Source organism: Hirundo rustica, chromosome 8, assembly GCF_015227805.2.
Source record: "Hirundo rustica isolate bHirRus1 chromosome 8, bHirRus1.pri.v3, whole genome shotgun sequence".
NCBI lineage: Eukaryota > Metazoa > Chordata > Aves > Passeriformes > Hirundinidae > Hirundo > Hirundo rustica.
Window position 1 is genome coordinate 24079593 of NC_053457.1, and position 26061 is coordinate 24105653.

The 26061-nt window shown below is 45.6% G+C and overlaps 1 protein-coding gene across 6 annotated transcripts in view; it reads right to left on the reverse strand.

Moving 5' to 3' along the window:
- SH3PXD2A (SH3 and PX domains 2A) overlaps positions 1–26061 on the reverse strand; it is a 248910-nt gene that overhangs the window by 118579 nt on the left and 104270 nt on the right. For 4 of the 6 annotated variants that reach the window (XM_040070646.2, XM_040070647.2, XM_040070645.2 and 1 more), the window contains exon 5: positions 23157–23248. In XM_040070646.2, coding sequence (XP_039926580.1) covers positions 23157–23248 — 92 coding nt within the window. Of the gene's footprint in view, positions 1–5180; positions 5209–23156; positions 23249–26061 lie in introns of those variants that run through there. The other 2 variants (XM_058421473.1, XM_058421472.1) reach the window with 1 other exon arrangement.

A 26061-nucleotide genomic window follows, 5' to 3' on the forward strand; every position in this document is an offset into this window, starting at 1 on the left:
AATGTTACAGACCTTGGATTCACGAGCCATTTTCAGCCAGCAAGGTTCAGGGGACAATCCACAGCTCCCTAAGCTTGGGAAGCAGTGACATGCAGGCAGCAACACCACTCCCTTGCCCAGGTGTCCCAGGTGTTGCCAGTCTCACACTGAGGTTGCTCCTATGTGCTTTACCTGCTCTGCTTTTAGAGCTAAGGAGGCTTTTGGGAATCCATCCCGAGATCAGTGACACAGGACTGTGCAATGAAGGGACTGCTCTGCCTTCAGCAGAAACTTCCAGCCCAGCACAATTCTCTTTCCAGCTCCCATGAGACCTGTCCCTCAGGCAGAGGTGGCAAAGGGACATGTACTGGGCTTGCTCTCCCATCTCCTTCCCCCTCACAGTGGACACATGAATGACCACTGAACTGGATTGAGACAAAATCTGAGTAGGGTCAGCCCTACATGTTGGTCTCTGGTTTGTGGAGGAGAGCAGAGTCCTGCCCAAAAAGCTGCCACGAGCCAAAACCTGTCCCAGTGTGTGGCGGCTGAAGCCCAGGCAGGAGACAAAGCTGCTCTCTGTGGCACATGCAGCCTGGCAGCTCACATGGCAAGGATCAGCTTTCCTCACAGACCCTGCAGCAGTGGGAGCCGTCAGATGCAACCGTGCTCCCAGGCAGCCTGGTGCTAACTTGCCTCTCCCTCCCCTGTGGCTGGGATGACGTTTCCCTGAGCGCGGCCAAGCCGTGAGCCCTCGTCTTTCTGGGACGCGCGAGTATCTGCAGGCAGGGCTGGCAGGGATGGCTCCTGTGCTGGGGCTGAGCCGCAGGGTGAGCTGGGGGGCTCAGGAAAGTGGGGTGGGCTCCTCTCCAGCTGCCCCCAGCAGGGCTGTTCTCTTGTGATAAGAGCCGTCCCTCAGCTCCGCTCCGCTGCAGGAAGTTTGTTCCCGTCACCCCATTTCCCACCTCCCTCCCCTCTCTCTGCAGGCTGAGGAGGTCGCAGCCCTGGAATGTGCAGAGGAAGAAGGGACACGGGAGCAGGCTGCCTCTGCCACCCTCTCCCTAGCTGGCCCCCAATGTCCGTGGCAGGACCCTGCAGCCATGTGCTTACAGAGAGGAAAGCCTAAGAGCAGCTCTGGGGGTTTGGTTGCCTTCTGAGCACAAGCCCGCAGCAGGCTGTGGACAAACAAGCCCTCCCCATTATAAATCCTTTGTTTATTCCATTCCAGTTTCCCACCCTTCTGCCAGAGAGTTTGTCCCTGCCACTGCACTGGGCAGCACAAACAGCTGATTCAACATCCAGCAATAGAGGAGGGGAAGAGGTGGGAGCCCCAGAGCTGCCCGTGCTTGACACAGGACTCTGCTGGCAAAAATAACTTCTTGCCACTTTGAGAGCTTCCCTGCAAGCACATATCCCCACAAAGAGGATCCTCTGCATCCCCTGATGCTCTCTTCATGCTGAGAGCAACAAATTAACATTTCCATTCCTCCTCATATGGGTCACTGGGTTGAATGAGAGGTGGGAGGATGTTTCTCAGCTGTCAAAGTCAGCACTTTGCAATGCCTCTGTTTCTGTGAGTTCTACACAGGCAGGTTCAAACCCTTCCTCCAGGTCAAAGCAGCAGAACCCACCAAGTGCAGCAGCAGAAGCAGGATGCACAGTGGTGCAAAGGTGAGTAATAAAGTGCCCCACCTCATACCTCCATAAAATACCTAGGCACTGTTGTATCCCCAGGGTAACTCAGCTGATATCAATGGCATTATCACAGATGGTGTCTGCCCAGTGATGTTACACAATCCCTACGAGGTTGCTCCCTGTGCCAAACACCACGTCTGCCCTTGCAGCAAGAACCAAGAGTTTGTTGCAGGATCTTCCCCAGGTGCTGGACTTTGCTGGCAGCCTTTGGGGAGGTGGTTCCCAGCCTCTCCCTCACTGCAGTTTAAGGAAAGTCCTTGCAGCAGAACACAGGAAGAACTTCAGGTGCTTGCTTGGTTTGGGAAGTCATTTGCAAGCCAAAATTATTACTTTCCTATTATTTTCTATTATTATTTCCCCAATTCAACCAGCCAGAGCATAGGGGAAAAGCTGTTAGTATCATGCAAGCCCACCACAACCAGTGTGTTAGTGCTGCCCATTATTTACATTTATGCTTCCCATGCTGCAGTTTGACCCAGGAGATGTCAACAGCCTCAAGGTCAGAGAGAGGAGAATGCAACAGAAGAGATTTCTTCCATAAATGACATTGCACCAAATGTATTCATGTTCTACAGGTCACAGGAAAAACCTCTCTCTGGAAAAAAAATGCTTCTAAAGGTTCTGTGAGGCTCAAAAAGATGCTGATTTGCCTTGTCTTGCTTTTTTTATGTGTCCAAACACTACAATATCTCTCAGTGTTCCCCTGCTTCTGAGACTCAAGATCCGCAGCATTAACACTTCCACACCCAAGTGGGTTGCAGCTGTGTGCTGTCACTCCTTCTCCCAGCATCCAGCATCAGGGACCTGACATAAGCAATTCCCTAAATGCAGTAGTCACCTGAGGTTTTTCTCTTATCTCAGCACAGCCAGAAGTAACCCACATTTTAATCCTCAGCCTAAAGCAACAGGGAAGAAAGAGAAAAATATTTTTGCAGCCAGGACCACTCTCGCGCCAGATACAAGCACATATTTTCTCCACTTCTTTCTTTTTAAGTGATTTGTTCCAATGGTGCAATCTTTGAGCTGACACGGAGTGGGTATCTGAGTTTTAGTCTTGATAAAAATCAAATAAATAAAAAGCAATAAGAGTAGATTTTTCAGTGTCAAATTCAGCTCTCCAGAAGCAAAGGACCAACTCAGATTCTCGGAACTCAGTGGTTCTGCTCTTCCACCCACTCTTCCCAGTCTCATCTCCATCTCCCAATGCCCCTGTGAAGCCTCCGCTGTTTCAGCACGTCCCTCAGCAAAGAGCAGTTATTGATGGCACATCAGCCCTAATGGCCAGCCCTAGTGGGGGCCTGCATGTCTACTGCAGAAACACAAACCTGTTTCTGCCCCAAACTTGCAATTGGAACAGCCAGACAGGGCAGAGGTGAGGGAGCAGAAAGCCCAGACTGAAGAAGGAAGAGCTGTCAGCAAGTTCAGCTGTGAGCCTCTATCTTCCTTGCCTTAGCGGGGTTAGAGGTGGAAGTGAAGTGATGGAAGGACGGGAAGGACTGCCTGGAGCAGAAGGTGAACTGGCCCAGTGGAGGGAAGCCCAGATCTGAACTGCAGGCCATTCTCTGAAGGTCCAAAGGTCTTGGTTTGGCTGCTTAACAGCTGTTAGGGCTGGCTACAGTTTGCCTGTTTTCAGTCTGCAGTTTCTTCCCTCAATCCAGTCAGGATGGAAGAGAGTAAGGAAGTGAAGCAACAGGACCATGGCATGCTCCCCGTGAGCTGCTGGGACTATGGCACCAGAGGTGGCCTGGGCCAGCTTTCACACTGCTGTCCCTCAAACACAAGTCCTGTCCCTGTTCCCTCCAGCTGGAGTCTGGCTGGCTTGGTCTGGCTGTCTCATGGGTGATCTGCAGGGTCACAGAGGAGCCGTAGGCTTGGAGGGACAGAGAATGGATCCTCTTTGCCATCTGTCTGAAGGAGCAATGCAGCCTTGACTCTTAGACAGAGTCTGCAGGTGATTCCTCACTTACAGCAAGCCAGGTGACTTTTACCCTGCTATGCATCCACTGATTCCTTAAAGTCTTGTCCTGAGTCCCACTGGCAATCAGAGCAGACCTTGCCACAGGCAGCAGCAGCAGCACAGAGAATTGCTAGAAGAATCCTGTACTGAATCCAAGAAATCACAACTCTCTGCTTCTATTTCCACCTCTGCAACGTTAGATCAAGTGACATTAAGAAACCAACAGAACAGGGCTGAAGATCCTTGCAACCTGCGAAGCTCAACCAAGAAACTCATCTCCAAATGCTGCCAATGGCGGCTCCATCTCTAATGATCCCCTTGGAGGCTCTTCTGCCTCTCAGCTAAGCCCAGTAATACTGCCTTACATTTATTCAGACCATATGTAATACACACAAGAGCCCATAAAAGCTTAAACAGCACAATAAACATTTGGAAAAGCACAGTGACCAGATTTATGGGTTTGGATACCTGCCAGCATGACCCACCAGAATCAGATCCTTAAGTTTTTGTGTAAGTCCAAGACATACACACAACACAAACACAAATGTGCTGTTATCCTTGGAAAAAAGATAAACAGCCCCCAAAGCCCATCCCCAGCACTGGAACATGACGGCCTTTCACTGCGCCTGATTGGACTTCGTTTAAATCAAAGCCATAAAGAAGGTCTTGGCGAGGAGAAGTAAACGTAGCACAACAAAACTTCACCCCAGAGCACACTGTAAAACTGACAAGAGGGAAAGACAAAAAGATTTAGACACTTAATTTCCACTGAAGGGGAGATGAGTCCTGCTGTAGAAAAAGAGCTGCGCTTTGCCAAATTCCAGGATGCTTTCGTACAAAGTTTCCTCCACAGGGGCGATGTGATACCTCCTGTGCCACCTACCAGTTTGGAGGAAGGGGGTGATGGCTCAGCAGAACAGAAGACGTGTGAAATGATGACAGATCCCAGGACATGTAAAACATTTTCACCTAAGGAACTGCAAAAACCTTGAGCTTTGAGTACAAATGACTTTGGGATAGTGGGAGAGCAAGGCGCCAGCGGGATGTAGAAGTTTCTCTATTTACCAAGCTTAAGAACAGATTAAGGAGTTTCAGTTTCCTGGCTTCTTGGGCATTTTATGGCACTGGGGTTTTTACCTCTTACTTTTAATAATGTCTATGGCTAAACACAGTATTTTGAATACCTACAGCCCCTTTCAGTTCACAAAGATACTTCACAAGCAGGATTTAGCACAGTCGTGTGCATCCAGTGCTCAAGACAGAAACCAGCAGTCCTGGCTCCATGTTTTGTGCCCTCATCCAAGGCAGAGCCCCATCCCCAGACTTAAAGCAAAAGGAAAGAGATAAAAGAACAGCACAAGATACTGCTTTTGAAAAACTTGCCTCATTTGTTATGATAAAGGAGAGAATTACAGATTAGCTGGCAATACATAGAAGGAGTTGCCCACCTCCCATGCACAATTTCCCACAAAATGTTTTTACAAGTTTAAGACGAGCTGCTACGTAAAGTTATACAAAAGAAAGACTAAAACTTGATGACAGATTTACTCACATAAGGCTCAGGACGTGATGATGCCCTCGCTGTTAAAGGACCAGCTCAGAAGCACTGCTCCGCTTTGCTCACTAAACTGCAGAAAAAGGCTGTTTGTGTTTATCTGCTGCTCTGGGAGGTGGGCTGTGCACTGAGAACAAAAGCCACATGCAAGGGCGCATTCTCTCACCCACTGGCACGGGCACGCTCAGGGACAGCTTTGCCTAGGACAAGGTCTATCTGCAGCACCAGTGGTGGCACACAGAGGACAGAGCAGAGGGGCTCTGGTCGGAATGCTGCAGGGTGCCAGCTGCTAGGAACGCCACACATTTGGTGACCACAGAATTAGAGAGAAGGCACAGAGTAGCAGAGGGTCCTATGGGAGGAAAAGATGTGTTGAAGCAAGGGCCACATGGTGTGGGTAAATGGAGTACGTGCCAAGGGAATGTCTTAGTAGCTCCTGGGATGGTGGACTGGCAGATAAATAAATGTCTGTGCAAGGCAGCTGTGCTCGTGTTAGCCCACAGGACAACTCTCACGAGAGGAAGGGATGGGAAACACAGGACAGGGAGGGAAAGAACAAAGCCAGGGGAAGAGAAATACATGGTTGACACATCCCTCTTCCACTCCCTTGGGGAGGAAAGCTCTGCTCCAGCTCCAAAGTACGCAAAGTACTGCCTGAGAGCTTGAAGAGCCCCAACTGAACCTCCCTGCACAAACAGGGGCTGGGGGTACCTACAGCACAAGCTGCCATCAGCAAGGACTGCAGGAAGGGACACAAAGAGAGGAGCAGGCAGCTGAAGCGGAGAGCAGAGGGCACCAAGGGACACCAAGCATTTGCAGATGGAATAATCAAGTGTCACAGTGAGCCAAGCCTGCAGCCCTACACAGACTGATTTCAAACAAAGTGTAGGCGCCTGAGCAATTTATCTACTACAGCAGAATGTGCTCCCAGTTCTGAGAGAGATTTGGTTGAGGAAGAAGAAGCAGACACAGGTAAGGAGCAGTCCTCCTGCCTTCCTCCATGCTCATGTGATTGTTTCCAGAACTGCCATGGGGCACCTGGGCACAAAGGCGGGTTCTTCTTCCACATCACAGCTACAGCCCACCTTGCTCTCTGTGCTGTCCTGGCATATGGAGAAGTGTGGACTGGTTGTTGTCTCGCTTCTGCAGAGGTATCAGCTGTTCATCTCAGAGGAGGGACTTCAGATCAGTCAATTCACCACAGTTTGGGGAAGAAGACAACAGGGTGAGATGGATCTTGAGCTAAAGATCCCCCTTCACATGCTGATGAGCAGGGGGTGAGTATGTGGTTTTCTAGAGGACTGTGAGACCAGTGGTTGAAGCAGAGGATGCAAGGGCATCCTGAAGACTAAACCCCCTGTAAACTAGAGCAAACTTATTCAATGTTTCTTTAGCACATTTTCCTCAAATATAGAATTTTGCAAAAATTGACATTGACACTGAGCCACTCCTGTAGATCCTGAAGTTATATATCAGCAAGTCAAACTGCTGGCATGCTAGGGGTGTTTGCAGAGGCAAATGGCAGAAATTATGCCAAGAGTCACAACATGAGGCTAAAATCCAGACCTTCTGGCTCCTGTTCTATCCTTGGTGACCTTTCAAAACCACTTTCATACTTTCGCTTCCCTGGTTCTAAAATAAAACCTGTATTTCACAGTCTAGCTGAGAGGGTTCATGTTTGGGCCATACCTCGAGGTGTACAGTGAGATAAGTCTATAGAAGGGCAATGCAGTACTACTGCCATTGCTAATACTGGTGACTTACATGGTACTTTCTTTTCAGTATTATTATTAGGAACAACCCCTGGGAAGATTTTAGTTTCACTAAAAAAAGAAATAAGATAGATTATAGACAGTTAGGGACAAAAATAAAATGTTCCCATGTGGTTTGCGCTATTTAAAGGGACATTATACCTATTCTTGACAAGACCAGTTTCAGAAGACAAACAACTGACATCTGTCAGCGTACTGAAATTTGGAAAAATAGACTTAATACTATTTTCCAGAAGCTTTAGCTGTGCCTGAGATGACCCACAGAACAGCAGCAAGTGGGTGAAAGCACGGTCTGTGCAACAGATCCCAGCCATCTCATCTGTCAGAACACAAGCAGGGAGTAGTTTTTCTAACCAATTTTTAGGGGAGGATCTTGGTTTCAAGCCAGAAGGTTGAAGGGTGAACAGAGCAGCACAGGGCTTGGTGCATAGGGGGAGTATTTTGTACCACGTTCCCACATTTCTGTTCCCTGTCCCAGCTATGGTCAGGTGGGAAAAAAGCGATGCCGTGTGTTCAGCCTGAATTCCAATTCCATATAATGGGCTGAGTTCTCTTCTGCTGAAGAATCTGGTGGTTGGACAGAAGCCACTGAGCTAACAACATCTGTGCCTCACAATGAACAACAGTTGGAGGCTCCAAGAAACTGGCAGAGAGTGGGAATTTGCCCCAGACGGCACGAGATAAAGCAAGGAAATCTTATTCCTCCTGCATCCCTTCTGCATCCTCCATGGCCATCTGCTGGGGAAAGCTGTCTGCTGGAATCCAGGGGTGCAAGGATGGGCTGAGGTGAGCGTGGAGCTGGAGCTGAAGAATGTGAACAGACTGAACAGGGGGACAGCTGTGAGTATATGGATTTCCCAAAACAGGAACCAGGGCAGGATCACGTTTGGTTTGGACTGTCCTGACCCTTATGCAACTGCTGTGAAACACTGATCTTGTCCTGGTCTACGACCTGGAGGTAATATAGAGATGTCCACAAAGTTGAAAATCCCAAGCCTCAAACTCTAGAGCTAGTTTGTGTGCAGATATATCTTGTGTTTTGCTCTGGGATCAGCTAAAACTGCAGCAAAAACATTGGTAAAGACAGAAGGACACATTCAATTAGTGCTGGTGCTGCCCATACAGTTCCTGTCACGAACAACCAGTGGGAAACCAGTGAGAGATGTCTCAGATGGCATCCAGAGGGAGTTGCTCAGCACATCATCCACTGCTGTCTCGTTTATTCTGAACACTTAAAACAAAATGTTGGGGCAACTACAGAGAGAACAAGGCTGAACATAGAAAAGTAAACTTGCTTTTCTTTTTCTATAATATTAATAGGCATATTATGTAATTTCCTTGGCTTACTGATCCAGCAACTCCAGTTACAAGACAGGATGGGATTTCCTTGAGGTCATTCCCCCAAACTGTGTGAGTTGTTATTTTCCTGGCTCACCCACAAACAGAATGGTTTGCTCTTCTGAAATACTAATGTCCAACTGTTGAAAAGTTTTGCCAATCAAAACATTGTGGCCTTACCCCGTTTTAATAATCTAAGGCATCAATCTCCCCTTTAGTATTTGTTTGATGTGTTCTGCACCCTGCTGAAATATCCCCTCCAGACCTCCCTGAGCTCAGGCTCTGATTGAAGAGAGATGCCATGCACCAGGCCTGCAGCTTTCTCTCTGAAATGTTTAGCAGGGGACGGTGGTAAAATGTATTTATTTTCATGTATTGAGGAAAGACCATATATTCCAGCCTCTTTTTTTTTTCCATCACTCAGAGATGGGCCTGAGGCCAAAACGGTGCTGCTAAGCTTGTTTTCTATTTAAAACCTTCATTTTTATTAATAACCCTTTACAGCCTACACACCAGCACTGCGGGAGTTGCATTTCCGTGTTATGTCATCGTGAACCGTTATGTATTTAATTCCTGTACCCACAAACCCATATGGACATCATTAAACACGTACCATACAGCATTAAAACTGTGTTCCATAAAGTGTGACTTAGAAAAAAAAAAAGAGCTATGAAGTGGGGATTTCTTTTTTTTTTTTTTTTTTTTTTTCCTAAGGTCATGGGAAAATGGAGAAATAGGGGAGAGAGAAAAGGTTCAGCAGTGCTGCAGGTTAGCTCACAGCTCTCCACGCTTGCAGACTGAAAACTCAGCCTGCCTTATCCACCACAGAAGATTAATTACCCAGGAACTCCAAGCTGGTGATGATGAATTTCTGTTTGGCAGACCACAGAGACAACGTCTACAAAAATTACCGGTTACAAAACAGAAAAAAATCTCGGCAATTTTATTTCTGCCAAGTTAGTTTTCCATGACTTCTCCTTTTCTCCCTAAGAGTTGCCTTTAGCAAGGCAAAAGAGCAGGTTTGCCCATATTGCTGAGGGTCAGTTACCAGGGCCACTAACACATATGAGGGTGGCAGAGGGTTTGCTCCCGGTTTCTGTTCCAGCCCCAGACTGGCTCATCCTGGCTGTACTCTATGCAAACAGCTAGGCCAGCAATGAGGCAACTTGTGTACTTTCTGTCATCCCTCTGTTATCTCATATGTGGTATGGAGGATGAAAATACACGGGGAAGGGAGAAAGTAATAGAAGAAATTCATCAGAGAGCAAATAAATCAATGAACAGAGCACCAGTGGGACAAATAGAAGTAAGTGCAGCAATGCTGTGGGAAACAGCACAGAACATATTGAGAAAGAGGAAACAATATCCAAGGGATGTAAGGATAATGAAAAAAAAAAAAAACCCAAAACCCAGGGACAGCTGAAAATGGCACAAGAAAAGGTATGCCAACATGAGACAGTGAAGCTGATGCAGTCAGGGATAAAGTAGTCAGGTAAGAAAGCAAAAAGAAAGGAAGGGCTAAGAACAAAGCACAATGTAAAAGTATCCTGTAAAAGATTTAGGTACATATGTAGAATAGGAGACAAGAAGCAAATTGCCTACAACACACACCAGCCACCTTCCAATGACCCAGTCCATTATACCAGAATGAGAACTGCCAAGCCCTGTTTGATGGATGGATTCCCTCTGATCACGGAGCAAGCGCTGGCTGAAGTGAACAGACCACTGTGAAAATGGTATCTGACAGGATTCTACAGCAAGCACAGCCAAACAAAGGTGCTCTACACAGCCTTGTGCTTATTGCTTTCTCTCAGAGTGGATGCTTTCCCTTATGGAGACTGCATTGATGATTCATTGATTTCACAACTACACAGTTAGAAGGCTCCCTCAAAGCTACAGATGAAGATACTAATATCTATTTGCTTTCATGCCCTTTTTAGTTGGGCTTTGGGATTTTTTTAAATTAAGAGGTTGTAAAAATAAATGCATAAAAAAAGCACCGAGGGCACACACAAATTATTTGCTATATCAAACCTCTAAACAACCAGGCCAGTTAAGCCTTTCTGCTGTTTTGTGATATGTGTGTTTAGGAGTCTCTGAGAGCAGATGTTACCTACCCTCATCCCTGGCAAGCTGGTGATTTATTCCAGTTAAGTTATGTTTGCCCCACGGCCTGTGTGCACATACTCCATACCTGTCCATCTCCAGGCAAGAAAGAAGAACTAGCATGATTTGCAGAGGGGGCTGCTGATGAATGGACCTCCTTTGTATCCCAGCCCTCTCCAGAATTTTTCATTCCCATCAGACAAACATACACACGCATACACACACAAATAACTCTGGGTGCATGTGTGCTCCCGTTGAATCCAATACAGTTACTCACTGTGTAGGAAACTACCCACGTGCATCAGTGTCTGGGGGAGGAGGAGGCTGCTCTGGGGATGAGGCTGACAGCAAGTTTAATGTTATCTAGCTGCATTACTCTCGAGGTGAAAGGTTTTTGACACGAGTCTCTGTCAGGCTGTGTCCTACTTCATTCAAAATCAGGAATTTACTTTGATGTTTTGAAAATAAAGCCTTAAAAGAAGAAAGAGAAGTAGCTGGCAAAAGTGTTTTTTCAGGAAACTTGCAAAGGACCACTAGAGCCATAAGCTGCTAAATGTGTTTATTTTTGTCTATTTGGGGTAAATCCCCTCTTAAAATGATCGTCACATATTCTACTTACAGGGTCCCATGGTGTGTGAGTATATCTGAGCTGAATGAATCTGAAGTGGAGATAACACCGGAGATTTTCTGAGCATACGTTAGGATAGACAAAATCACATCAGAAAGCAACGTTTGTTTGTTAAAGCCCCAAATTCTCTGTTTGCTGATATTAGTTCAATCTTCTCTCAAACACCGCTTATCCTGCCAGAGATCAGGATGTATCTGGCAATAAACTGGGGCTCAGTAGTTTATATGCCTGTCCACAAAAAAATTAAATATAAACTACTTGTCAGGTATCTGCAAGGACAAAATTTTCTGATTTATGAGGATGCTGAATGACTGAGCCAAGACTGTATTAAAAAAAAAAATAGAAAAAAATAAATAAAAGAAAAAAAGAAAAAGTGCCTTAAGAGAAAGCAGGCAAAAAAGGAAGAAAAAAGAGTATTAATTATATAAATCACTGGAGACCAGCTTTCCATAAGAAGAGGGGGAAAGCGACTACTCTTATGATGCCTATTTCATCCCTTGCCTAACAATCCAAAAGCACATAACTTTGAAAGAACTGCATTTTTTCACAGGCTGGAAGCACCACAAAGCATCCTTCATCAGCCTGGCCTTTTGGCTGTTCTCCTTCTCCAAATGCAAATGCTACATCTGGAAAAAGCAGTAATCCCCTCTCCTGCCTGAAAGCCTCCTTTTATCTCCATTCTCCTCAGAACTCCCACTTCTCTCAGCTACTCCCTCTGACATGCTGCTTTATTGACGGGATTCAAGGCTTTCTGCTCATCTGCTGAACGCCTGCCTGGGATTCAAAGCCCAGCTCACCTTTGGAGCTGTCACCCTGCCCTCCCTCAGCCAAGCATCTGTAACACAACCCCCTCCTGAAGGCCCAGATGAGCGTGAGCACGATAACAATGAACATTAACAGAAGCTTATTTATCAGGGCTGGCCAGAAAAGCATCTCATCTCATCAGCCGGGATGGTCCGTGCAGCTCGGCCACGGGGGCTCCTCCTCCCCCAGGGGATGACGCTGATGCATCGGGAGCTTTGCTAACGCCCTCAGTCCCACACAGCCCCGCTTTGTGCATTGACACGGCGGCAAACAATAAGGGAGCTTTCCACCGACCCCTCGCTGCGGGAGCTTACAGCTGTTGGCAGCGTTTCTGCAGCACCCTTGCCCTCAGCTTCGCTGCAGAGATGCGCGGGGAGGTGAAGGAACCAAGCCAGACCCAGCGAGACGCCTCAGCATCCAGGTCACCAGCTGCGGGGGCTGCAGAGGTTACGTGCAAGGTGAAGAGCCTTGTCATTGGGACTACAGAAAGTGCTCAGTTCTCTTACTCGTATGCCACCCAAATTTAGGAGCTGTGTCGCCAAAACGTCCTGTCTTGTAGGAAGAAATGTAGAACACTGGCAAGATATTCCGGTTCCCACTGCAAGAGTAAAAGCTGCCTCAGTTGCTACTCATTTTGCATTTGCCCTTGTTTCCAGGGGCTGATGACAGCCTTACACCCCACTTTCTGCTCCTGTGCTCTGAACTGCTGAACTAATTCTCCTCACTCGGGGTGAAAATTCACGGCACCACCGCCAGTGTCTCAGTGCTGTGGCTGGGCTTTTTCACAGCAAAACCCTTCCTGCTCCTCCTTTACCTCCCAAATACTCTCAATGCCCCAACCAAGGGTTGCACCAGAGCTTACACTTTAATGCGTCCATGAGGCTTCCTCCTGCTTGCCAGATGCTGGCACAGGGGAAAGGGATCACGCCCATGGCTGATGCTCTCCCAGGGCTGCCCGCTGCAAGAGCTGAGGAATTATGCAGGCAGCACCAGACACACCACAGGACTGCCAGAGGCAGGTCAAGTCCCAGCCCAGAGACCTGGGCACCACTGCAGAAAGGGTCACCTGCAAAGGCGTCAGCCGGATGTCTCTGTACATGTTTGTTCACTCCAGAGCCATCCTGCTGTTCCGTGGGGCCAATGAAAACTATTTCATTTCAGGGATTCAGGACCACATTTCAACAGGAACTGAGAGGTTCATTTTTGGTTAAATGTTTTCATGGAAAGAAAGCTCCTCTTTTAGTCAGATTTAGAGGATAATCCACACCTCCACAAATTAGTATGTTTTGAAATAAGATTAATTTAAATTTAGCAGCCTCAAGAACTACGCAGCTTCCCTAGCAAGGGAGGATGATGTTGGTGAGGTTCTAATCCTTAGCAAAAGGACCAGCAATCTACCCAATGGGGAGCAGGAGAGACAGCAGCACTGCTAATTCTCTGGTGCACCAGGAGAGCTTCAAGCCTCTGATGAACACTGTCTCTGGCATGAGTCACTCACACTTCACTCCTGGCACGCTTGGATGGGAAAGGAAAAGGTTTATCTTTTAGATATGGTGCCCCAGCCATTCTAATCCTACAGCTGTTGCCACAGTTGACTTCTCATAAAGCAAAGTAGACTTTTTTGGTCCACAGCATTCAACATTTTCTTTTTCTTTTATATTTTCAAGCACTAGCAATCTCAGGTTACTGGTGATTTTTGTGGTGGTTCCCAAATGAGCCTGAACTGCTCAGATTTTTCAAACCCACAAGACTGTAATTGAAAGCAAATGTAATCAGACATATACAATGTTCTGAGGTTCACCACAGTACACTGCAGTCAGCATTACTGGAGTGGCTATTAGAACTCCTTGGACCTGGGAAGCAAATCCAGCTTGCAAGCATCCAGCAAATAACCAGCATTTATTAGATTATACTAAAGTATTGCAAAGCCACAGTCAATCCTCTATTCACTATATATCCAAGGTCTGTTTAAATGAACATCTTCCTGAGCTTAGGCCAATTGTTTTAAGAGATGAACAAGGAAACAAGGAAAGAATTCTACTTCTAACACAGCAAATTCTGCAATCCTTGCATCAGTGTCAATCTCAAATTGTCCATTACTGTCAGCAGGGTCATCCCAATCAAACTCTGGCATAACTGGAAAAAGAAAGAGGCCCAAAAACAAAGGGTATCTTTGAACAGAGACACACAGCTCTAGCTGGAGATAAGCAGTAGCAAATCCCTTCCATAAAACTCCCAAACAAGGTGCAAGCATTAAAAGAGAGGATGATGGTGTGATGGGGGGTGGGGGGGGTGTGTGGGTAATTGAATTCCCACTGCCTCTTCAGTCTGCACTTAAAAGCAGGTCTAGGGTTATCTGTGAAATTTCAATTAAATCAAAAGCTTTGATAACATGATAAGTCATTCCAGAGTTTGGAGTCAAAACACATTGTTATTTGATCCTCTGCTTGTGTTTCTGGGAACAGCATGCATGAAAGACAGTCAGCAGCAGACCAGTCAGGAAGATGGAAAGGGTGGAAATGAATCTACTAATAGATCACCGTGTCTCCTTCAGCCAGAGCCACTCGAGGTCTGGTATTTTCTTATATACAGAGTCCTAAAGCCACCCCATTTCTCAAGAGACAGAAGACAGAGCAAAGGAGATCACCTCAGATACATGCAGCACTCCAGGGCATGGCTCCCTGCTGCCACAAAAGGGTTTGTTTTTTTTTTTTTCCCCAGCCTTGCTGTAAACAAGATTTTTACCTGCAATAGCATTGGGAGCTGAATGCAAATCTCTGGGACAGACACAAAATAGAATAGATTCCTAGCACAAACTCTTTGGTGTCCTGAGATGAACAGGTAAAGTTAGATACCCTGGAAGATAATAATATGATTTAACCAAGCCAGAACCAAAACCTAGCTCTCATCTCAACAAAATGCAGGAGAGGCAGCATCTCTCCAGGGAGACGTGACTTGTTTTACCTGCTGTTCAGCACCCTTTGGTTGCTAAGGCTTCCTCCACTCTCTTCAGAGGCTACTGCTGGATGCAAAGGGCAGTGCCAGAGATGCTCAAAGTCCTGTTACTGAGGAACATCACCTCTACTTACCAGTGTTTAGACAGCAATGATTCACCTTAAATAAATGTGAGATTTCAACTCCACCTGGCCCGCGGTGGCCAACAGCATTAAAATACATTGTAAGCAATGTATTTATGTGCCTTGCCTTGTCACATATGGTACAGCCTGATAAAACCCTATCAAATGTAATGGGATGCCTTACCTTGCCCACAAACAGTTCAAAATCACACACAGGGTCACACCAGGCAAGTGTACGTGAGAAAAACACTTCTTTTATAACCAGTGAGGCTACTGATCCTCAACAGTGCTAAAAACAAAGGGACTCTCCAGACAAGCAGTGTCAAAATTACACAGCAATCAACAATAGGAAGAGCAGACCACTGAAAAATCCCATGTGACCCCAGGCACCACTAGAGGACAACTTATCACCCTGGCAGCAACCACCCTGTTGAGCATGTCTGTCCCTAGTGCCCTTTTCTTCAGAGTGAAAGATCCTCATTAAACAACAGTGTGACCATATTATAGACACAGCAATGACAAGCTGTGTTCTCTGTTATATAATCATATCTGCAACGTAAGCTGCCTATTCTTGCTTTCCAGAGATGTGACACACAGAGGACAAGACAGGTTATACTCAACTCTGTCATGCCAGTGAACAGAAAAGTCCACCCCCAGCTCCTCCTGCCTGGCAGGTGATGAGTCAATGGTGACAGTGTGCAATTAACCTGCCAGCAGGGGCTCACCAGAGCAAGAAAACCAGATAAGAAAAGGAAGCCCCCAGCCCTCTCCACAGTTCCAGGCTTATTCACAAAGAACATCAGGACCAGACACTTCTCTTCTTCACGGAGATAAAGATCTCTTTTGTGTCTATCAGCATGGGCAATTCAACCCTGTGGGCTGCAAACCAAGCATCACCTGCCTTTAAACAGAGAACTCCAGAAGATGCCGTGGCACTGAGCCAAACCTCTCTAGAAGTGCGTGCTCAGGGATAACTGGTACCTCAAATCCTTCACAAGAAGCATGATAATCTCTGAATGCAGTTATCTTGGTTCTGATCCAATCCTGCCTCATTAGGCCAGGTTTCTCTCACTGCCATAAACTAATAACTTTACTGTTTTGACTTTCTAACTGGTTTTGCATCTAGGAGCACCAGCAGAGCAAGCTTTCCTGACAGATTTTGGAAGTAATGTTTCTTCCAACACTGAGCGATGATGTTTTAAAACAAATTATTTCTGTAACTGGTCATTTCTAAAACTGTATTATGGAAAGATTGGGGTTTCCTTACCAGAATCAAATCCTCTTAGCAAATCTCTGAAACCAAAACTCTGCAATAATTCTGCAAGTAGAGCCAGGAGATGCAAGAGGCCTTTACAACATCACAAAATAAATCAATGAGACAGTAAGGAGCAGATTTCCCAGTGCCCTGCATTAACCCCTCAGCTTCTCCAGAAAGAAGAAATTTTATAGTTTAAGTTAAATAGTAAGCAAGTTATTACTTTCTAGTCTACAAAATAGGCATTGGCACATTATCAGCAGTGATTGTTCCTTTAGTATACAACAAAAAATACTGGACAGGAAAAAAAGCTTTTGAGCCAACAGGTTTGGCATTTAGTTTTTCTAAAGGCAACATCTCTGCATTTCAAAACCTCTCAGTTGCTAGTCTTGTACAGTGAAAAGAAAAAAAAAATGTTTTGAATGTGTGCTTATAAACAGTGAACTTTAACTAGCACTGACACTCTCCTGTGTTTCACCCAGCAAGGCAGTGTCCAGTGCCATTGCTGGGTGTTGGCAGAGCTCTAATCTCATTCTCATACTGATGAATTTTGAGTAAGTCTGTTTATTCTTAATCCATCCCGGACCCATGACAGCATCCCACTTTTAAACCCTGCAGCCTGCTCATAACCAATCGAGGCAAAAGCTATTTCTGTACCCTTGGCTGCCAGTGCCGAGTGTCAGTACGTTAAACTGTCTTTGCTCCTCTCAGCTCTGTGTCCTTTCACAGTCAAGCCTAAGAGCATGAGCCAACCCAAAGGTGATACCCAAGGCAAGGGATAAAAGCTCATGTTGCTCCAGCTGACATTTTTTTACAGTTGTTTTTTGGTTTTTTTTTCTGGTTGCTGAATCTATTTCATTTAGCATGCTTTCTGTTTTCCCCCAGGTTTATTGTTTGATATTTATCTGCATGTAATTTCTTTTTTTCATTTTCTGAAAGAGTAGCAAAACAGATTCCAATCTTTTCTCAGGGAGGCTGAGTTATTTGCTCGTATCACCAATGCTGCAGCCAGTAGCAAATTTCAATACCCTCCATTTGATACTCCGGTCCAAATCAGTTTATGTGCTACAAACAAAAGGGAAAGTCCCACGTGAAACTAAAGAAGAGAATGAGTAATGAATCTGTTATTTCCTTTTTTCCATTCCTGCATTGGCTTAGTTTATTTAAGATAAGGATCTCCAAGGGAGACCTTCCAGAGATCAGGAGCCCTGATGAAAGGCAGCGCTCACAGGGGGAACTAGAGCCCCACCTGAGAGTGGCCGTGTCCCAGGGACTGAGCTCCTGCCCTCCGGGTCACAGGGGCACAACCGGGGATCAGCCACGCTTGTGTCCTCTAGTGCTGGGCTGCCTGACCTCTCAGCCACGGATTGTGACAGTCCCACGCTGGGAGCAGGGTACTGTGAAGCACTTCTGAGACCTAAAAGCCAAAGAAACATTTTTTCCACGAATTTAGACGCTGAGGCCAAATATTCCTAATAAATGCAGCCCTAAACCAAGCACATTTCAGAAAATAAACACAGGTGCTCTACCACACGGAGATGCTCAAAGAGCTGTGGTACCTAATTCCCAGGGAAATCAGTGAAGCCGTGTGAAATCAGGAGTAGCCAAGCAAGGCTCTTGGCAATAACAGCCCTAATACATTATTGCATCCTTAGCTACCTCGGTGAATAAATAATTCTTTGAGAACATGAAATTTTTCTTCCCTTCAAGACAGTGGGTTTTACTTCCCAGGTTTAAAAAAAAAACAAAACAAAAAAAAACCAAACAAACCAAAGAAAAATAAAACCTCCATCTCTTTTCTGATTTTGCATTTCTCTCAAGTGGAATGGATTTCCCAAATAAAATGTGTGCATTGAGCAGTCACAGTAAAAGTGCCAAGTTCGGACTGTAATGCCAACTGTCATGAACTGGTGCTGACCACATTCATAAATGATGTGGAAATTATCTGTACTGTTAAGTCCTGTAAGAAAGAGCAATCACAAAAAGAGAACACCAGCTTTCCTCATAGCACATCTGCTCACTGACTCATCTGTCCAATGTATTGGGAAACACAATTCAAAACAATTAAAATATAAGTGAAACATAAGCGATGAAATATGAGGGATGAAACGTAAGAGAAAATATTTTCATAATATCAAACAAATCAGCATAAATACAGATATTTCACACATGAAAAATTTTCCTCCTTTACCAACAGGTAATTGAATTGTTATTACAGAGCCGATCTGGGAAACAGAAATAATTGTATATAGACACAGTCATGCTTATGGATAGAAAACAGAGTATGAGGGAGCTGTGCTCTAGCACCAATACGCTCATAAACTAAAGCAGCTTCCTTAACATGGTCCCTCCATTACCCTGGCTATTTCTGTTCAGTATCCTTATCAGGAATTTGTCATTCATGAGGAATAAGAGGAGAATCCAGCTTCCATTTAACAGCATCTGCCTGGCATCAGAGTGTTTGAGTGTTACACCAATATTTGTTTGATAGAGATATGATCAGTAAAGCTCATGGCTACAAGACACAATAGAGCATTTCTGTTCTTCAGTAAAGGCACCCTCAGCATTAACTCCGTTTTCTGCATGAACCCTCATTAATATGTCGTATAACCTATTAAGTCCCCTAGCTTTTCTGGATTTGCATACGGTTTGAAAATTGCTTTATGATTCTCGCAGGAAAATTATTCTCAGATACTGAACACTGCTTTAAATTCAGCTGATAATATTACTAGTGGTGGTTTAAACAGAAATCTTGTTTGAGCCTGCATGACTTTCTGTAGGGGGAAGTATTGGAGAACTGAATCCTTGGCTCTTGATCTGCTCTTTAAACTGGATCTAGACACAAAATAAAAACAAACTTTCACAAGAGTGGTCTGGCTGTGCTATTTTGAAACTTGCTGCAAAAAAAGCCCTAAAACCAGTAAACCATATGCAATGTCTAATTGATTAATCCTACTTTTTGGGTATTTCTGTTATTTCTAGTAAAATAGAATCATTAAAAAAAATTGGTTTCTGAGATTTTGTTTGTTGACTGTGAGCCCTGGCCTGACCTCAGCCTTGAATTTAAATCCCCAGCAGAAATCTGAAATTAATCTACCTCTGGTTTAGTTATCAGTAATTATAATTATTAACAGAAGTGTCCAGTAAATTAATCGTTTTCAGCGACATGGGATTTACTTAGAACAATGGATAAATAAAAACACACTTCCTTCTTACCTCACAGTCTCTTTTCCCATGGCAGTCCAGGACTGGCCCTTACGTGGGCGTGCTAAAGGACACAAGCCCGGCCATGTGCCTACAGACACAGGTCTTTGCCCAAACACTAAAATGTCACATATTGGAAACTCAGCAGTTGAAAACTGCTCCTCCTGTACCAGGGCAGATGGTTTGAAGCTTGCTTTCCCTGTGGCTAATCCAGGGGCTGGAGTGAGAGCAGTGGGAACAGCTGCCCCGGAACATGGTCACTGCAGCTCCCAACCCTGCCTGGCACGTCACTGCTCCATGGTCCAGCAGCTCCCTTGCAAAAGCCATGCTTTCAGCACGTGAAGCAGCCTGAGAACGCTCCCAGGCCATTCCACGCAGGAATTTTGTGTTCTCCTATGGTCTCTCCCATGCCACATGAAGGAAACCTGCTGTTGGGAGCTATCTCCACCAGCAGGAGCAGGCTCAAAGGAAACCATCAGCCAGTACAAATGCTGAGGCTTCTTGAGACATCTCTCCGGCTCTCTGCCTGTGAGCTGCTGTACCCAGGAGAGATTTAATGGGCTGGAAGAAAAACCTTCTGCCTATTGTCACAGGACTCGAAAGCCTGGACCATCACCAAAACAGGAAACAGAAAACCTAAGCTGTGAATCCAACCGAACAAATTGGCCGGATTATTAGAGCATTGGGAAAGCCCAGCTTTTATTGCAGCTGGATTGTGTGCTGCTCAGCACCGCGGGCAGTCGGAGCACGGCAGCAGGAGGAAATGACTCTGCAGGGAGCAGCCGGCGAGCCAAACACGGCAGAACCCGGACAGGACCGCACAAAGAAGCACGGAGGAGGCAAGGGGAGGGCAGCTGAAGGGTCGTAAGGAAGAAGCCAGCAACACATTTGTAAAAGTGCCTAAGGAGCTACAGGGGAATTTTGGTGTCTTTCAGGACAATAGGAACAGAAGTGCTCAGCTTTGCTGCTGAATTCATGCAGCACCACACAGATTAGTGCACCACTGCAAGCCATGGCTCAGCAATTACAGGCAGGGACACCTCTGTGCACCTCCCAGCTGCAAGGTAAACTGGACACTTTTGCTTCTCCTCCCTCAAAGTTTAAGCTTCCACGTATTTCTGTCTGGAAGCACATGCTTAGTCACTGACATGCAATAACTCAATGGACTCTCTGGGCTCAACAACCCAAATGCCCATGGGATTAAGGTTACACTCCTGAAAATTAGTTAGTCAATTAAACCCTAGGTCAGGCTTTGTCTTATGAGGCCAAGCTGCTGCAGAAAAACTGAGCAGGTCAACATGAAACTAAAGATCATCTCATTGTGCCCGGAGAGGAGACATGAAGGCAGCACAAGCAATTCTGTTTGCTGCCCCTTGGTGGCTGAGTCACTCGCTTATTGTTCTTCAACCCAGCAAGTTGAATGCCGTGTCTGTGCTGACACATCAGCACACAAACCACCTCTGTGCTGAGGGCTAAAAGAAGCAGCTGAAGAAATTGATAAAATAATTAGGATAGTCTAGATGATGCCTCCAGGCTGCAGCCCTACCCTAGTGAGACGAATGATGAACCATGAGGTCCAGGGAAGACTGAATTCACGGGGCTTGAGCACCACTGGCTCACTGTTCCTGGAGGGGCTTGGCAGAGTAACAAAACAAAGAAATAAATTGGGATTTCTCTGGAATCATGCTCCTTCCTGCAGTGCCTGCTGAGGTTCAGAATCACCCTGGAGGTGTCCTTCCCCCGGACCCTACACAGTGGTCCAGCAAGCCTCAGATCTGCTCCCTTCCCCCCTCAGTTCACAGAAGAAAAACACTAAGATGTTTCCATTGGCTTTTACATCATCTTTTTGTAGAGACTAATCTTCAACTTCAACAATACATCTTTTGTGAAGCACTCCCAGCAGAAACCTTAGACACCTTCCCTAAGATCTGTTTGCTTACAGAAGACGAGGTAGGATTTGTTTAAACCCAGCTAGATTAATGTCTTGCAGACATTAGCGAAGCGAGATTTAATCAGGTTATTGCTCTACATTTTCCAGGGAAATAAATCACACTTATTACACTTATTACTAGGTTGGAATAGGATGCAAGGCTTGGGCTAAGAACGTTTAGCCTTTTTTGTTTTTCCAGAGGGGAGTGAAGGGATAACTTGAAAATTCCTGCAAGGCTGTCAAACAGGCCCTCAACGACTTTGAGTAGGGACAAGGACTCAAGCCATAATGGTGGGTGTAGGGTGGGCCTGGGCCCCAGTCTCCTGCCTTGTGGAGGTGCTGTAGGGTCTGCACCTCATCAGTGCAGAAAGCAGACAGGAGTTTTCAAGCAGACTCAACATCCATTTGAGATCCTCCATGTGAACTCTTCCATAACTCTTGGGACCTCACTCCTCTTCTGGGCGTCTGTTTCTGCCTGGCACACGGGGATGTGTCTTTGCATCACAAATGGGGTGTTGTGGGATCAAGCAACATTTGCAAACCTACTTGCAGACCCTCAGATGGGAACTGTGATAATCAGCAGGTCTCAGAGCGTGACAGGCTTATTTTGTTGCTGTGTTTTCTAAGTTTGCAATATGTGTTTAACAATGAACAAGCAACTATATTTATTCTCACCAAACATTTTCCTAAAACAAGGCTAGGTAGGAAATAAAAAAGCAGCTCTTTATGCAGAGTTTTGACTTAAAACTGCTCTTTCCTTCATTCATGAAACAAAAAAAAAAGACTTTGCTGTCAGTGACGCTAGCAGTGTTGTCTTTAGTACACATGTTAATACATCTCCTTGTACAAACTCATGCACGTGCAAGAAACAAAGTCTGGGAAATCAAACTGCAAAGATCCTCCTCTCTTTTTCACCAGCATAGGAGCAGACAGCTGAAGCCGATACAAATTTTTCCAATAACTACAGGTTTGCATGTGCTGAAGTGCCCAAAGCCCATAAACTTTGCATCCATTCCCCCTTATCCAGTGGGCTGTGCAAACACAGGAGAAAGCAAATTACGGTAACACAGCCTGCAATCAAGTTTCAAATCATGCAACAAAGCAGCACAAAACACAATGAGACCAAGTCAACATCTTATTGCAGAGTACAATAAAATATATCCTGTTTGGGATGAAAGAGAGAAGGAAATGCCAGGCAAGGCAGCACTGTTGCTTGTAAATACTCTCCTGCCAACGCTCTCCCTGGATAAATTAGTCCTATGAACCCTAACTGCATCAGCATGAATCAGCCTGTCTGCTCCAAGGCAAAGGCTACGATTCTGTCTTCTGTTTAATGGGAACTCTTTCCCTCCTCCTTTTCTTGGCTTCCTGCTTGGAAAGAATAGACTCTCCAGAGACAATTTTGGATCTGGACCACAATCTTGCTCCCTACCGATAACTAAGTATCTCTAGGCAGGAGTACATTTAAAGAAGCAGCTGGTAATTATGAGCCAAGTGCTTACTGGCAGGATTTCCCCCTGCTACTGAGCCAATGCTTTTTGGGAACTAAATGACTCTTCGGTGATAACTATCAGGTAAAATCCACAAACCAGGGGAGGTTCCCTCACTAGAACTGTGAGCTAGAAACAATGCAAAGGTGGGTGGAGGATGGCTGAAAATTGTGTCTGAGGGTTGCTTGACTTCCCTGTTCTCCATTCACCCAAAGTGGTTGTGTGTAACTGCTGGGCATTTTTCTAGGTAGTGCTTGAAATCTACAGATTCTGTTCACATGTCTACAGCAGTAATAAAAACAAATGACCTTTTCCTTCCAGCTAATCAAAATGTACTGAGCAGCACTGGAAAATCATCACAACACTTACTCTTTTGGAGGGTTAAGGTCTTCTGGGCGAGCCTCGAAGAACCTGAAGACTTCATCGCACTGTGAAATATGGGGAGGAAGCCGAACCAGCGCCTGAAAAACAAAACAGAGAGTGAGAAGCACTTAGACATAAGCCAAGTTTGAAACATGCCCTCGAACATCTAAACTACCAAGCACGAGGAGGCAAAACATTCCTGGCAGGGGGAAAGGAATACCAAAGAACAACATCATGCCTCGCTACTTACCTGAGAAGAGAGCAAACAGCAAGCCTTGACTGCAAATGTCAGGTAGGAAGCAATGAATTCACACAAGTAACAGTTCTGAGAACCAGCCACTGTAATTTATTTTGCCATGTTCTCAAGAGCAGAATTTGGTCCACAAGTGGAAAGCCATGACACTGCATAGATAAGTGGCTGTGACAGTCTGTGACATGGGCTTGCACAGCACCTCAGACACTGAGATTACGGCTTATGGGCCCTATGTCAATGCACACAAATTCAACAGCCACTAAGACAACAGATTAATGTGCTCCACAAAGTTTTCCATTAAGCACTGTCCACACAAAAAGCAGAGTTTGCTAAAAAAACCCCATAACCAAACCAAACAACAATTTGCTCCTAAATTAACAGGAACAGAAGTTTGATTAAGTGTTTGAAAAAACCAAATCAAAGCCAACCAAAACACAGAGAGGCTTTTTCTGCATGAAGAACGTTGCACAGCACATCCTGGCTAACAATGGCTGTGCACTCGCCTTGGCAGAGGAACATAACACTTGTCACATTCAGCAACAGCTAAATACAGTCTGGGCATCAACCACATTATGTTGTCCTGGAAAGCAAGACCTACAACAAGACAAGCACACAAGGCAGAAACATGCTATGAATTGGCTGTTCAGAATCTAGAGCTTTGTGGTGCCAAAAGAAATCAAAGCGCTGTGCCCAGCCCACAGAGATGGGGCAGCAGCTCTCAGTGACATGACTCTGAGTCTGCCTCCAGAAATCACAAGCAGGAGAGGAAAAAAGGCTGGACTTCACCTCCTCCTGCGCTAAGTTATGCTGAAAATAGGCCACAGGTTAAATATAGACCAAGCTTCTTAGAGTTGCTGTAAACCTGTTTGACAAAATGAGATTGTCTGGCTCTTCTCCTAGTTGAAAGTAGGACAAACAATCTTGAAAGATGGATGAAAAACTGCACCAGAACTAAATGAAGATGCATTAGGGTGAACAGGTTATATTAACCATGAGACATGTGACTGATCTTGGTCAGACACACCAGAAAGTTCAACCAAAGCACAAAGCCAGGACAGGGCAGTTGGTTACCATCACAGCTGTTTTTAACCAGGCTTTAGAAGTGGCCACATTTGCTTCAGGATGTGAAGGAAAAGACTTGGAAAAATCCTGCTGTGAAACCGCAGGTCTCCAGTATTAGATGGCGGAGCGTTGTTTTGAGGTGTTCAGAAATTCAAAGTCAAATGTTTCCACATCTACAGCTCTCCTTTCGTTTGTGAAGTGACATTATAAGAACATTAGGAAAATCCATTTGGTATCACTAGGCCTGTGAAAAATGAGGCTCTGGCCTTTGGTCATGTGGCATTGTAGAGCTAGAAAAGATGCCTTGCAAAAAGGAAGCAGCATCCGATGCAGAAGCTGGGTAACAGCTTGGTGGGTCCAAGAGCCAGGATAAGCACCACTGGCTGCTGCACTAAGGCAGGATAAAATGGAACAGTTGGAAAACTCAAACACTTTAATGGGAACAAAGGATGCCCTGGTCTCCACCTCTGTTTGTTCAAACGCGTCTAAAAGTGTAACAAAGGTGTGAGTTCTGCCTTTATACCTACCGTACATAAATACATGCATCCAGGAATAACACTGGGAAGTCAGGAAGTGCCCAGAAATAGCAGTGATCACAGCATGTTGAAAGAGAAATGCCTCACCGGCATGGGCTAACAAGAACATAAACAACATTTATTCATCTGCACCCCAAGCAAGAGACAGCAAAGCAATGCTGCCTAACCAACAGTGGATGGAGCTGATATTTAGTGCTGGCTCTACTACTCACACCCTTTCTGGTCAGGGCAGGTTACTTAACCTCTTTTCACCAAATTCAGCTGGGATATATCTTCAGTTACCTCTTACAATGCTGAGCAATAACACTTACCTAATCTTCAGAAAGGTTAGGAGGCTCAGATATTCAGTATCTACAGTGTGTTTTGAAATCCCAAAGGGCTCAGTCTTGCACAGTCAATGGGGCAAGAGCAAACACTGCAAACGATACGTATCATTACTAGAGAAACACAAGCAGCCGAGTTACACCCATGGCGGGGGGTCTCGGGCATCAGACGCCTTCTCAAAGAGTCACCGCTTCCCTACAGGTCACAGGTGCTCACCCCTCCCAAGAACCAGGCTCCAGATGTCAATACTGAGCTGGAGCACAGAGTGGGTTTTCAGTGATGGAGGAACGCAAAGCTGCCGTGGAGATTTTTGTTTCCAACTCAAGGGAAGCTTTGGGAAATCCGAGCCCCCTGAATCAGTGGCTGGCTGCCTGGAAATCCCCAGAGGCACTGTGGTCCTGCCGAGCTAAAGGGGGATAACTGACAAGCACCTCGCTAACTCCAGGCTTTTGCAGGGATAAAAATCAGCCAGTCATTTCCACACCCAGCCATCCACCTTCCCACCCTGGGGCAGGGCTGGCTCTTCTGCTTCTGAATCATCTCCCAATGTGCTGCAATTTCCAGCCTTATTCACAGAGGTGGACTGAAATCCACCCCACAGTAACTTGCCATTGCATGTTTTTTTGGAAGCTCAGGTGTAAAGTCCAACCAGTCAAAAAAAAATTTTTTTAAAGGAATAAAACCCAAAGAAGTGTTAGGAAACTCTAAGAAATGGTAAAAAAAAGGGCAACCAAGG